General features: G+C 50.1%; 1 protein-coding gene across 3 annotated transcripts in view; it reads right to left on the bottom strand.

The window, feature by feature from the left end:
- Positions 1-14,545, bottom strand: part of LOC124027051 (histone deacetylase 7-like) — a 98,653-nt gene that overhangs the window by 28,787 nt on the left and 55,321 nt on the right. For all 3 annotated transcript variants that reach the window (XM_046339613.1, XM_046339618.1, XM_046339608.1), the window contains 5 exons: positions 12,669-12,791; positions 11,001-11,107; positions 2,278-2,524; positions 1,095-1,288; positions 644-832 (listed from right to left, as the gene is read on the bottom strand). In XM_046339613.1, the coding sequence (XP_046195569.1) occupies positions 644-832; positions 1,095-1,288; positions 2,278-2,524; positions 11,001-11,107; positions 12,669-12,791 (860 nt within the window). The remainder of the gene's footprint in view (positions 1-643; positions 833-1,094; positions 1,289-2,277; positions 2,525-11,000; positions 11,108-12,668; positions 12,792-14,545) is intronic.

Genomic DNA, 14,545 nt, shown 5'->3' on the forward strand with positions numbered 1-14,545 from the left:
GGGAGGAGTGGAGGGAGAAGCAGGGAGGAATGGAGGGAGAAGCAGGGAGGAATGGAGGGAGAAAGGGAGAGGAATGGAGGGAGAAAGGGAGAGGAATGGAGGGAGAAAGGAAAGGAATGGAGGGAGAAAGGGAGGAATGGAGGGAGAAAGGGAGAGGAATGGAGGGAGAAGCAGGGAGGAATGGAGGGAGAAAGGGAGAGGAACGGGAGAACAGAGAGAGAGAGAGAGAGAGAAAAGATGAGTATTATTATTTTGTTTGTTTATTTGTTTACCCATTACTTTAGCAATGACATAAAACAGGCAACTAAGAGCTGAGCTGTGATTCTATGGTGCCCTCTATTGGTGAGCCAAACACTTGGTCTGAACTGAAGCTGTAGTTGGGAGTGGGACTAATGGAATAATTTTCTGTATGACCTAGGTAGCGCTTCAGGTGTGTTGTAAGTGTGTGTGCGTCCGCATGCATGCATGCATATCAGAGGAGGCTGGTGGGTGGAGCTATAGGAGGATGCGCTCAATGTAATGGCGGAATGGACTAAATGGAACATTGTCAAACGTGGTTTCCATATCTTTGATACCGTTCAATTCATTCCATTACAGCCATTACAGTGTGTGTGTGTGTGTGTGTGCATGTGAGATCGTGTACCTGATTCACCAGAGGTGTGCATTTCCTGATATGTTCCCCATGGCTGTCTCGTGAGGATGTATACTCTGTGTCCCACATTGACTCAGAGCTGCTGGTTCCACTCTGTCTACTTCTCTGATATCCATCCTCCTCCCCTAACCTGATCTCCGCTGGGTCCATGTCCTCCGAGGAGATCTGTGTGAGACGAGGCTTCTCACAGGATCAAAGGTCATCATGCGTTAGTCTTCACTCTTCTTCTTTATGTCTCACTAGAACTATTATGCAGTATGTAGATATATGTATTGTACTGTGTGTGTGTGTGTGTGTGTGTGTGTGTGTGTGTGTGTGTGTGTGTGTGTGTGTGTGTGTGTGTGTGTGTGTGTGTGTGTGTGTGTGTGTGTGTGTGTGTGTGTGTGTGTGTGTGTGTGTGTGTGTGTGTGTGTGAGTGTGTCCAATCTGTGCTCCTTCTAACCTGGTCCAGGTGTGTGTTTTGTTTGAGTCTCTCCAGCAGCAGATTGTGGTTCTGCTGCAGTAGCTGGTGCTGCTGGTGAGAGGGCAGTGGGGGCTCAGACCGGGTCCGACCCAGGGGCCTGTGGGGACCCAAGGTGGCCAGGGCTTCCAGTCTGGAGGAGGGGTACTGGATAAGGCCTGGGTTCAGACCTCGCACTGGAGGAAGAGAGAGGTGGGGAGAAAGAAAGTGAAGGGACAGAGAGAGGGATAGACGGAGGGAGAGAGCAAAAGAGAGTAAGAGAGAGAGAGAGGGGGAGAGAGAGAAGGGGGAGAGAGAGAGAGAGAGAGAGAGAGAGAGAGAGAGAGAGAGAGAGAGAGAGAGAGAGAGAGAGAGAGAGAGAGAGAGAGAGAGAGAGAGAGAGAGAGAGAGAGAGAGAGAGAGAGAGAGAGAGAGAGAGAGAGAGAGAGAGACAGACAGACATCAGGATCATCATGTTTGACAAAAAAAATAAGAAAATGACTAGAGAGGAAGTAGACTGTTGTGGGAATGTTTTTTAATCTATCTAGGCAAGTCAGTTAAGAACAAATTCTTATTTAAAATGACAGCCGCTCGGGGAACAGTGGGTTAACTGCCTTGTACACCCGCATTGCTTGCTGTTTGGGGATTTATGCTGGGTTTCTGTACAGCACTTTGTGACATCAGCTGATATAAGAAGGGCTTTATAAACACATTTGATTGATAAATTGTTCAGGGGCAGATCCAGCAACCGCTCGGTTACTGGCCCAACGCGCTAACTACTAGGCTTTGATGAGTCTGGGTAACCAGGAAATAGATCAGTTTGATGAGTCTGGGCAACCATGAAATAGATCAGTTTGATGAGTCTGGGTAACCATGAAATAGATCAGTTTGATGAGTGGATGAAGTGTCATTCAGTCATATGGTCAATAGAGGGCGGTGTCGCTCTGTGTGTATTTGATTAGCTGTGTATGCAGCAGTCCTGAGGGCTCCAGGATGACTACAGGTGTGTGTGTGTGTGTGTGTGTGTGTGTGTGTGTGTGTGTGTGTGTGTGTGTGTGTGTGTGTGTGTGTGTGTGTGTGTGTGTGTGTGTGTGTGTGTGTGTGTGTGTGTGTGTGTGTGTGTGTGTGTGTGTGTGTGTGTGTGTGTGTGTGTGTGTGTGTGTATTTATATCTGTTTGTGTCTCACCAGTGACTAGCTGTGTATGCAGCAGTCCTGAGGGCTCCAGGATGAACATGGGCTGGAGGTGATGATGGGCAGCACTGTGTCTCTCCATGGGCAGGTAGACCTGGGGCAGTACCCTGGCCACCCTCTGATAACTACCCGTTTCCCAATCACCATGGCCAGGAAGCCCGGTGCTGATGCTCGGCAGGGCAGTGGAGCAGGGCACCATGAAGTGGGCCAGCGTACCATCCTGGAGTAGCAACCTCTGAGCCTGAAGGAGGGAGGGAGGTCCGGAAAACACAAAACATTCAAACATAACTGCTAAACACACTAAATCAATTGGGTAGTGTTAACTCAAAAAACAATAGTAATTTAAACTTGATTCAATTCCAGTAGGTAGTGGTGCACTCAATTACTAACTGCCGGGTTATCAAAGTTCAGTCCTCAAGGTTTCAATGTCTGTTAGAATAGATTGACTGTTTCATTCCTTTAGTATAAGTGTAAGAGCAGAAAAAAGCATCAGTTTGCTGAAATCTGAGTGGTGAAAAATATTGGAAACTGAAAAGGACATGTCAGTTGAACACTAATCTAATATTCATGGCACAGTACAGCCAGGTGGCCAAATGTTTTAAACAGGCCTGTTGAAGAGAGAGAGATGGACAACTGTACACCACTGCCATGTTATTCAATCAGCCCTTATTCAATTAAAACATTCTATATACAAAAGTATGTGGATACCCCTTCAAATTAGTGGATTCAGCTATTTCAGCCACACCCGTTGCTGACAGGTGTATAACATAGAGCACACAGCCATGCAATCTCCAAATCATCTGTCCTCGGTTGCAACACTCACTACCGAGCTCCAAACTGCCTCTGGGAGCAATGTCAGCAAAATAACTGTTCATTGGGAGCTTCTGGGTCTAAGATCAATGTCAATGCCAAAATAACTTTATTTCAGGCAAGGAGAACATATTCTTATTTTCATGACGGCCTGGGAAATGTTAACTGCCTGTTCCACAAGTCTAAGATCACCATGTAGTCCAACGCTCTAACCACTAGGCTAGCTCACGCCCATCTGGCTCGGCTGGAGTGGTGTAAAGCTCACCACCATTGGCCTCTGAAGCAGTGGAAACACATTCTCTGGAGTAACGAATCATGCTTCACCATCTGGCAGTACGACGGACGAATCTGAGTTTGGAGAATGCATAGTGGCAACTGTAAAGTTTGGTGGAGGAGGGCCTCCCGAGTGGCGCAGCGGTCTAAGTCACTGTATCGCAGTGCTAGAGGCATCACTACAGATCAGGGTTTGATCCCAGGCAGTGTCGCAGCCAGCCGCGACTGGGAGACCCATGAGGTGGTCAGGGTTAGAGGAGGGTTTGGCCCAGGTCCAGTTAGGGGAGGGTTTAGCCCAGTGTCGTCAGGGTTAGGGGAAGGTTTGGCCCAGCGTCGTCAGGGTTAGGGGAAGGTTTGGCCCAGCGTCGTCAGGGTTAGAGGAGGGTTTGGCCCAGGGTCAGGGTTAGAGGAGGGTTTTGGCCCAGCGTCGTCAGGGTTAGAGGAGGGTTTGGCCCAGCGTCGTCAGGGTTAGAGGAGGAGGGTTTGGCCCAGCGTCGTCAGGGTTAGAGGAGGGTTTGGCCCAGCGTCGTCAGGGTTAGAGGAGGGTTTGGCCCAGCGTCGTCAGGGTTAGAGGAGGGTTTGGCCCAGCGTCGTCAGGGTTAGAGGAGGGTTTGGCCCAGCGTCGTCAGGGTTAGGGGAGGGTTTGGCCCAGCGTCGTCAGGGTTAGAGGAGGGTTTGGCCCAGCGTCGTCAGGGTTAGAGGAGGGTTTGGCCCAGCGTCGTCAGGGTTAGAGGAGGGTTTCAGGGCCCAGTTTGTCGTCAGGGTTAGAGGAGAGTTTGGCCCAGCGTCGTCAGGGTTAGAGGAGAGTTTGGCCCAGTCGTCAGGGTTAGAGGAGAGTTTGGCCCAGCGTCGTCAGGGTTAGAGGGAGGGTCAGGGTTAGAGGAGAGTTTGGCCCAGTGTCGTCAGGGTTAGGGGAGGGTTTGGCCCAGCGTCGTCAGGGTTAGGGGAGGGTTTGGCCCAGCGTCGTCAGGGTTAGGGAGGGTTTGGCCCAGCGTCGTCAGGGTTAGGGAGGGTTTGGCCCAGCGTCGTCAGGGTTAGGGGAGGGTTTAGCCCAGCGTCGTCAGGGTTAGAGGAGGGTTTGGCCCAGCGTCGTCAGGGTTAGAGGAGGGTTTGGCCCAGTCGTCAGGGTTAGAGGAGGGTTTGGCCCAGCGTCGTCAGGGTTAGAGGAGGGTTTGGCCCAGCCGTCAGGGTTAGAGGAGGGTTTGGCCCAGCGTCGTCAGGGTTAGAGGAGGGTTTGGCCCAGCGTCGTCAGGGTTAGAGGAGGGTTTGGCCCAGCGTCGTCAGGGTTAGAGGAGGGTTTGGCCCAGCGTCGTCAGGGTTAGAGGAGAGTTTGGCCCAGCGTCGTCAGGGTTAGAGGAGGGTTTGGCCCAGCGTCGTCAGGGTTAGAGGAGGGTTTGGCCCAGCGTCGTCAGGGTTAGGGGAGGGTTTGGCCCAGCGTCGTCAGGGTTAGGGGAGGGTTTGGCCCAGCGTCGTCAGGGTTAGGGGAGGGTTTGGCCCAGCGTCGTCAGGGTTAGGGGAGGGTTTAGCCCAGCGTCGTCAGGGTTAGGGAAGGGTTTGGCCCAGCGTCGTCAGGGTTAGGGAAGGGTTTGGCCCAGTGTCGTCAGGGTTAGAGGAGGGTTTAGCCCAGTGTCGTCAGGGTTAGGGGAGGGTTTGGCCCAGTGTCAGGGTCAGGGTTTGGCCCAGGGTCGTCAGGGTTTAGCCCAGTGTCGTCAGGGTTAGGGGAGGGTTTAGGTGTCGTCAGGGGAGGGTTTAGCCCAGTGTCGTCAGGGTTAGGGGAGGGTTTAGCCCAGTGTCGTCAGGGTTAGGGGAGGGTTTGGCCCAGTGTCGTCAGGGTTGGGGAGGGTTTGGCCCAGTGTCGTCAGGGTTAGGGGAGGGTTTGGCCCAGCGTCGTCAGGGTTAGGGGAGGGTTTAGCCCAGTGTCGTCAGGGTTAGGGGAGGGTTTGGCCCAGCGTCGTCAGGGTTAGGGGAGGGTTTAGCCCAGTGTCGTCAGGGTTAGGGGAGGGTTTGGCCCAGCGTCGTCAGGGTTAGGGGAGGGTTTAGCCCAGTGTCGTCAGGGTTAGGGGAGGGTTTAGCCCAGCGTCGTCAGGGTTAGGGGAGGGTTTGGGTTTGGCCAGCCGTCAGGGTTAGGGGAGGGTTTGGGTTTCAGCTCGTCAGGGTTCAGGGTTTAGCCCAGCGTCTCAGGGTTAGGGAGGGTTTCCTTGTCAGGGTTAGGGAAGGGTTTGGCCCAGCGTCGTCAGGGTTAGGGAAGGGTTTGGCCCAGTGTCGTCTGTCAGGGTTAGGGAGGGTTTCTGCCCAGCGTCGTCAGACGGTTTCAGGGTTAGGGAGGGTTTGGCCCAGTGTCGTCAGGGTTAGGGAGGGTTTAGCCCAGTGCAGGGTTAGGGGAGAGTTTGGCCCAGTGTCGTCAGGGTTAGGGGAGGTTTAGCCCAGTGTCGTCAGGGTTAGGGGAGGGTTTAGCCCAGTGTCGTCAGGGTTAGGGGAGGGTTTAGCCCAGTGTCGTCAGGGTTAGGGGAGGGTTTGGCCCAGTGTCGTCGTCAGTGTCGTCAGGGTTAGGGGAGAGTTTGGCCCAGTGTCGTCAGGGTTAGGGAGGGTTTGGCCCAGCGTCGTCAGGGTTAGGGGAGGGTTTAGCCCAGTGTCGTCAGGGTTAGGGGGAGGGTTTGGCCCAGCGTCGTCAGGGTTAGGGGAGGGTTTAGCCCAGTGTCGTCAGGGTTAGGGGAGGGTTTGGCCCAGTGTCGTCAGGGTTAGGGGAGGGTTTAGCCCAGTGTCGTCAGGGTTAGGGGAGGGTTTGGCCCAGTGTCGTCAGGGTTAGAGGAGGGTTTGGCCCAGCGTCGTCAGGGTTAGGGGAGGGTTTAGCCCAGTGTCGTCAGGGTTAGGGGAGGGTTTAGCCCAGTGTCGTCAGGGTTAGGGGAGGGTTTGGCCAGCCAGGATGTCCTTCTCACATCGCGCTCTTGCAACTCCTTGTGGCGGCACGCTGACTTCGGTCGCCAGCTGTACGGTGTTTTCTCTAACACATTGGTGCAGACGGTTTCCGGGTTAAGCGAGCAGTGTGTCAAGAAGCAGTGCGGCTTGGCGGGGTCGTGTTTCAGAGGAAGCATGGCTCCGACCTTCGCCTGTCCCGGGTCCGTACGGAAGCTGCAGCGATGGGACGAGACCAGGGCAAAGTCCGGCCCGGGGGCTGATTCAGTACGGCCTGGGGGCTCAGTACGGCCCGGGCGCTGTGTGCGGCCCACGACCTGATTCAGTACGGCCCGGGGCTGTGTGCCGCCCGCGACCTGATTCAGTACGGCCCGGGGGCTGTGTGCCGCCCGCGACCTGATTCAGTACGGCCCGGGGGCTGTGTGCCGCCCGCGACCTGATTCAGTACGGCCCGGGGGCTGTGTGCCGCCCGCGACCTGATTCAGTATGGCCCGGGGAATCATGCTCAGATGACATATAGAATTTGAGATACACACGTCACAGTTACAAATAGTAGTTAGCTAGAAATTGTGCAAAGAAAAGTTTTTCAAAGATATCAAAGAAAAGGAAAACAGACAATGAATGTAGGGTTTCCAGCAAGAGTGGACATCAACATGTCTTTATTGAGGTATCAGGGAAAGCTGTGTGCTTTGTGTGCAAAGAGAGCATCGCTGTTGTGAAAGACTACAACTTGTACCGACACTTCCAGACGAAGCAGGCAGAGAAACATAAGAATATGTCTTCTGAGCGGTGGGCATCTAAAGAGTGGCATTCTCAGTTGCAAAAGCAGCAAGGACATTTCACAAAACTGCATTCAGCAGATGGAATTGCAAGAGCTAGCTATGTACTGTCCCACTAAATTGCTAAACATAGCAAACCATTCACTGATGGCGAATTCATTAAAGCGTTTTTAATTGACTCTGCAGCAATACTTTGCCCTGAGAAGGAAGAGCTGTTTGAAAATGTTTCCCTGTCTAGACGAACAGTGACACGGCGTGTTGAGGACATTGCAGAGAATATGGAACAACAGTTGAAAGACAAGGTAAAGGATTTCACCTATTTCTCCTTGGCCCTGGATGAGAGCAGTGATGCAGGTGACACGGTACAGCTGTTGGTATTCTTACGAGGTCATAACCCCAGACTGTGAAATGACAGAGGAGCTTCAGTGCAGTCAATGAAGAGCACAACCACAGGCAAAGATTTATTGGAGGAGGTTAATAAGTGTGTGGCAAAGCTGGGACTGAGTTTTAAAAATATATCCAGTGTGACCACTGATTCGTGCCCAAACCTGATAGGAAAAAACATTGTCCTTTTGAAAAGGATGCAAGATCAAATAGCTGAGCTGAACCCAGATCAGAAAATTAATTTCCTGCATTGCATTTTTCATCAGGTGGTGCTCTCAAACGTGTTCTGAAAATGAGCCGGTTGTGGATACAGTCACTAAAGTGGTAAACTTCATAAGAGCAAAATCTTTAAACCACAGGCAGTTTGTCTGACTGTTGGAAGAGACAGAGTCGGGTCATGCAGATCTCCCCACCACACAAATGTGAGATGGCTGTGTTTCGGGAAGGAGCTTAAAAGGGTGTGGGACCTGAAGTCGGAGATTGATGAGTTTTTGCAAATGAAAGAAAAATATGTTGATTTCCCTCAACTGCAAGATAAAGAATGGTTGGCTGGCTGATTTTTCCTTCAACGTGGACATCACGGCCCTCATGAATGAACTGAATTACAAACTACAAGGGAAGGGCCTTTTTGCACATCAGATGTACAGCCTTGTCAAAGCCTTCAAGGGAAAATTACTTCTCCTGACTCGCCAAGTAGAAGCCAACAATCTCACGCACCTTCCGATACTACTAGTCTGTTCCCTATCAGATGACAAGCGGGAGAAGTATACATCTCTGCTGTGTGCTTTTAACAGTGTTTTCTCGTAGTTTTGAGGAATATGACATGCTGTTGTGTTTCCTCTCCTTTCACCTTCAATGTGGATAAGTCTCCCACTGACCTGCAGTGATTGGAGAACTATTCAAAACAATGTCACTGACGAGGTTCTATGCATCTCAGCATGAACAAAACTTTCCAAAGATTAGGAGTCATGCTCAGAAGATGTTTGTACTGTTTGGGTCAACCTATGTATGTGAACAGACATTTTCAGTGATGAAATATAAGTTAAGGCACAGCTCATCTCTTACTGACTCTCACCTCTCAGCAATCCAGCGCATAGTGACGTCAGAAACTATACCGGACTTCACTGCTCTAGTCAATGCCCATCAGAGACTTCACTCCTCACACTGATTGAGTAGTTGAAATGTCATGTTGAGCTCTCTCTCTTTCTTGTGTTTTTGTGCAACCCGTTAACAAGAGTTCTGTCCGTGGTGCTGAATGCACAGTGTACTTTCCCTGCGTGTAGTTTATTGTATGTTTAATCATGAAAATACTACAAAAAGGAGAACATGGATGTGGTTTACTTCTGTTGATGTTAAAATGTAAAATAAGTAGCATATCTGGACGTGATTTACAGTAGATATCAACACAGTCATACACATGATGTATAATCCTGTAATATGATTCTGGCCCGCGATGGCAAAAATATATTCTAATGTGACCCTCCACGGAAAATACTTCCAGGGGGATGCAGGAAAACGCTATCTGCCCCAATGCATAGTGCCAACTGTAAAGTTTGGTGGATGAGGAATAATGGTCTGGGGCTGTTTTTCATGGTTCGGGCTACGCCCCTTAGCTCAAATGAAGGGAAATATTAATGCTACAGCATGCAATGACATTGTGGATGATTATGTGCTTCCAAATTTGTGGCAACAGTTTGGGGAAGGCCCTTTCCTGTTTCAGCATGACAATGCCCCCGTGCACAAAGCGAGGTCCATACAGAAATGGTTTGTTGAGATCGGTGTGGAAGAACTTGACTGGCCTGCACAGAGCCTTGACCTCAATCCCATCGATCACCTTCGGGATGAATTGGAGCCAGGCCTTATCGCCTTAAATCAAGGCCCAACCTCACTAATACTCTTGTAGCAGAACGGAAGCAAGTCCCTGCAGCAATGTTCCAACATCTAGTGGAAAGCTTTCCCAGAAGAATGGAGGCTGTTGTAGCAGCAGAGTAATGTGCAAAGAAATGAACTGTGTGTCCTGAATACAAAGCATTATGTTGGGGCAAATCCAACACAACACATCACTGAGTACCACTCTTCATATTTTCAAGCATGGTGGTGGCTGCATCATATTATGGGTACTGTATGCTTGCAATCGTTCAGGACTGAGGAGTTTTTAGGATTAAAAAGAAAAGGAATATGGGTAAACACAGGTAAAGTCCTACAGGAAAACCTGGTTCAGTCTGCTGACATTGGAAGACAAATCCACCTTTCAACAGGACAACAACCTAAAACATTAGGCCAACTATACACTGGATTTTCTTACCAAGACGACATTGAATGATGCCTAGTTATAGTTTTGACTTCAATCGGCTTTAAAATCTATGACAAGACTTGAAAATGGTTGTCTAGCAATAATCAAAGACCAACTTGACAGAGCTTGAGAATTAAAAAAAACATTTGTACAATCCAGGTTTGCAAATCTCAGACTTACCCAGAAAGACTCACAGCTGTAATCGCTGCCAAAGGCTGCCAAAGGTGATTCTAACATGTATTGACTCAGGGGATTGAACACTTCTAATCTAGGGGGTGGGAGGAGAGATGATGGGAGGATAGAGGGGGGTGGGAGGTAGGGGGTGGGAGGAGTATAAGGTGATGGGTGGAGAGAAGGTGGGGGAGGAGAGAGGTGGTGGGAGGAGAGGGGGTGGGAGGAGAGAGGGGGTGGGAGGGGAGGGGTGGGGAGTATAGTGTGGTGGGAGAACGGTGGTGGGAGGAGAGAAGGTGGGGGGAGAGAGAAGGTGGGGGGAGGAGAGGGGGGGTGGGAGGAGAGAAGGGGTGGGAGGAGTATAGTGTGGTGGTGGGAGGAGAGAGGGGGTGGGAGGGAGAAGGGGGTGGGAGGAGTATAGGGGGTGGGAGGAGAGAAGGGGTGGGAGGGAGAAGGGGATGGGAGGAGAGAGGGGGTGGGGGAGAGAGGTGGTGGGGGAGGAGAGAAGGTGTGGTGGGGGAGAGAAGGTGGGGGGGAGAAGGGGGGGAGGAGAGGGGGTGGGGGAGGTGGTGGGAGAGAGAAGGTGGGGGAGGAGAGGGGGTGGGGGGAGGAGAGAGGGGGTGGGGTGGGAGGAGAGAAGGGGTGGGAGGAGAGAAGGTGGTGGGAGGAGAGAGGTGGTGGGAGGAGAGAAGATGGTGGGAGGAGAGAAGGTGGTGGGAGGAGAGAGGGGGTGGGAGGAGAGAGGTGGTGGGAGGAGAGAGGTGGTGGGAGGAGAGAGGGGGTGGGAGGAGAGAAGGGGGTGGGAGGACTATAGTGTGGTGGGAGGAGAGAAGGTGGTGTGAGGAGAGAAGGTGGGGGGAGGAGAGAAGGTGGGGGGAGGAGGGGGGGAGAGAGGGGGGAGAGGGGGGGGGAGGGGGTGGGAGGAGAGAGAGGGGGTGGGAGGAGAGAAAGGGGTGGGAGGAGTATAGTGTGGTGGAAGGAGAGAAGGTGGTGGAAGGAGAGAAGGTGGTGGGAGGAGAGAAGGTGGTGGCAGGAGAGAGGTGGTGGGAGGAGAGAGAGGGTGGGAGGAGAGAGGGGGATTGAGAGGGGCTCACCACGTGGGTTAGTCCGGTAGTAAGTGGGCTGTCCGAGAGAAGGCTGTCATTGGGCGAGCTGCACCCAGACACTGGAGTGCTACATGTACTGCTGCTGGGGGAGGAGTCTGCAGGACGGAAGAGAGGGACAGCCAATCAGGATAATAAATTGAACTGTGTGTGTACCTGAACTTCGCCATTTTTTTAATTAATTTTTTTATTTAACCTTTATTTAACCAGTTAGGCAAGTTGAGAACTCATTTACAATTGCAACCTGGCCAAGATAAAGCAAAGCAGTTCAACAACACAGAGTTACACATGGAATAAACAAAACATACAGTCAATAATACAGTAGAACAATAAGTCTATATACAATGTGAGCAAATGAGGTGAGATAAGGGAGGTAAAGGCAAAAAAGGCCATGGTGGCGAAGTAAGTACAATATAGCAAGTAAAACACTGGAATGGAAGATTTGCAGTGGAAGAATGTGCAAAGTAGAGATAGAAATAATGGGGTGCAAAATAAATAAATAAGTGTTTCCAGTTTCTGAGATATTTGTAGTTCGTTCCAGTCATTGGCAGCAGAGAACTGGAAGGAAGAATTGGTTTTGGGGTGACCAGAGAGATATGGTGGTCCTTCTAAAGGAAGAATTGGTTTTGGGGTGACCAGAGAGATATACCTGCTGGAGCGCATGTTACAGGTGGGTGATGCTATGGTGAGAGATAAGGGGGGACATTACCTAGCAGGGTCTTGTAGATGACCTGGAGCCAGTGGGTTTGGCGACGAGTATGAAGCGAGGGCCAGCCAACGAGAGCGTACAGGTCGCAGTGGTGGGTAGTATATGGGGCTTTGGTGACAAAACGGATGGCACTATGATAGACTGCATCCAATTTATTGAGTAGGGTATTGGAGGCTATTTTGTAAATGACATCGCCGAAGTCGAGGATTGGTAGGCTGGTCAGTTTTACAAGGGTATGTTTGGCAGCATGAGTGAAGGATGCTTTGTTGCGAAATAGGAAGCCAATTCTATATTTAACTTTGGATTGGAGATGTTTGATGCGAGTCTGGAAGGAGAGTTTACAGTCTAACCAGACACCTAGGTATTTGTAGTTGTCCACATATTCTAAGTCGGAACCGTCCAGAGTAGTGATGATGGACGAATGGGCAGTTGCAGGCAGGGATCGGTTGAAGAGCATGCATTTAGTTTTACTTGTATTTAAGAGCAATTGGAGGCCATGGAAGGAGAGTTGTATGGCATTGAAGCTCGTCTGGAGGGTTGTTAACACAGTGTCCAAAGAAGGGCCAGAAGTATACAGAATGGTGTCGTCTGCGTAGAGGTGGATCAGAGACTCACCAGCAGCAAGAGCGACATCATTGATGTATACAGAGAAGAGAGTTGGTCCAAGAATTGAACCCTGTGGCACCCCAAGAATTGAACCCTGTGGCACCACAATAGAGACTGCCAGAGGCCCGGACAATAGTCCCTCCGATTTGACACACTGAACTCTATCAATAAGAAACGCGTGTTACTTTTTCCGCTGTGCTCATTAATGAATACAACCCAGGTATGTTAGTGCTAGGCTGGGGCAAAACAACTGGGGCTGTACAGCATCAGGAAGGAGGAACACTAAGATAAAATTAAATGAGAGGCTTTTTTGATAGACAGTGGACACAACAAGGCAGAAGTACCCAGAGTATCCGGCATTCTGGGCTTGATTGTGGGCGGGGTGCTGGTCTTGCGTTGGAGAGGGTTCTGCCTGGAGTTGATGTGCTTCTTCAGTTTACTTCTCACCTTCAGGAGGGGATCAGAAGCTGAACACACACACACACACACGCACCCACACACACACACACACAAACACACACGCGAGCACGTACACACAGACACAACATACAAATGGATGTTAATAGTTTGGCCAATTCAGGACATTTCTCTAACACATCCTTAGACAGTACACAACAAAACAGTCAGCTGAATGCATAAAAGCTGAGCACAATCAATTTAGGCAAATCAAAATGGCTACAGATCCATAATGTTCTATCATAAATCCTCTACAGTACATAACAAAACCCTATCAAAGCTCTTCAACAGCACGACAGAACAAAACACTAAAGTTTCATCTTTATTTTGGCAACTAGCACAATAGGCTTAACTACATGATCAATCAGCGAGCGGCTTGGCCCAGACAAAAGAAGCAGATGACTGAGGGGTGTGTAGCTGCGAAATAGCCAACGCTGCTAGGGTAATACAGGTAAATAATGGCATTGTAATTGAACTTCAGTTGACATAGTGTACAGTTAGTAGGAACCACTCCTTATTACTGTAGTCCTCACTCATAGAAATGGAAAGAGGGAATGCCTACTATCTTTGCAACTGATCACATCTAATCAAATCAAATTGTATTATAGTCACATGCTTTATAAACAACAGGTGTAGACTAACAGTGAAATGCTTACGTACAGGCCCAGAAAAATAGAAAATAGCTACCTCTGTACCAAAGCTGTTGCCATAAAATGTAATGTTAATTTCTGTTCCCCAATGTCGTTTTAGACAATTTGACAGTACGTTCGATCAGCCTCACAACTGCAGACCACATGTAACCACGCCAGCCCAGGACCTCCATATCCGGCTCCTTCACCTGTGGGATCATATGGAGGGGGATGCGGAGGAGTATTTCTGTCTGTAATAAGGCCCTTTTGTGGGGGAAAACTCATTCTGATCGACTGGACCCCTGCCCAGTCATGTGAAATCCATAGATTAGGGCCTCATTAATTTATTTAAATTGACTGATTTCTTTATATGAACTGTAATTCAGCAAAATCTTTAAAATTGTTGCATGTTTGTTCAGTATATTTAGCAGGCTTATGGCTTGAGGGTAGAAGTTGTTCAGGGTCCTGTTGGCAATTGCCATGCGGTAGCAGAGAGAACAGTCTAGGACTTGGATGGCTGGAATCTGACCATTTTTAGGGCATTCCTCTGACACCGCCTGGTATAGAGAGCCTGGTTGGCAGGGAGCTCGGCCCAAGTTATGGGCTGTGCGGCATCCCAAGCCCAGACCTCAGAGGATGTGCAGACCAGCTGGCTGGAGGTTTAATGGGCATATTCAATCTCTCCCTATTCCAGTACCCTCTGTAGAGCCTTACGGTTGGATGCCAAGCAGTACCAGGCGGGGATGCAGCCAGTCAAGATGCTCTCAATGGTTCAGCTGTAGAAGTATTTGAGGTTCTGTGTGCCCATGCAAAATCTTTTCAGCATCCTGAGGGGGAATAGGCATTGTTGAGCCCTCTTCATGACTGTGTTGGTGTGAGTGGACCATGATATATCCTTAGTCATGTGGACACAGAAGAAGCTCTCTACCCTCTCCACTACAGCATCGTCGATGTGAATGGGGGCGTGGTGTGCACTCCGTTTTCTGTAGTCGTAGAATGTATGCACACATGACTGTAAGTCGCTTTGGATAAAAGCGTCTGCTAAATGGCATATATTATTATTATTATAGTCCACGATCAACTCCTTTGTCTTGCTGACATTGAGGCAGAGGTTGATGTCCTGGCACCACACTGCC

The sequence above is a fragment of the Oncorhynchus gorbuscha genome, linkage group LG03, assembly GCF_021184085.1.
Source record: "Oncorhynchus gorbuscha isolate QuinsamMale2020 ecotype Even-year linkage group LG03, OgorEven_v1.0, whole genome shotgun sequence".
Taxonomy (NCBI): domain Eukaryota; kingdom Metazoa; phylum Chordata; class Actinopteri; order Salmoniformes; family Salmonidae; genus Oncorhynchus; species Oncorhynchus gorbuscha.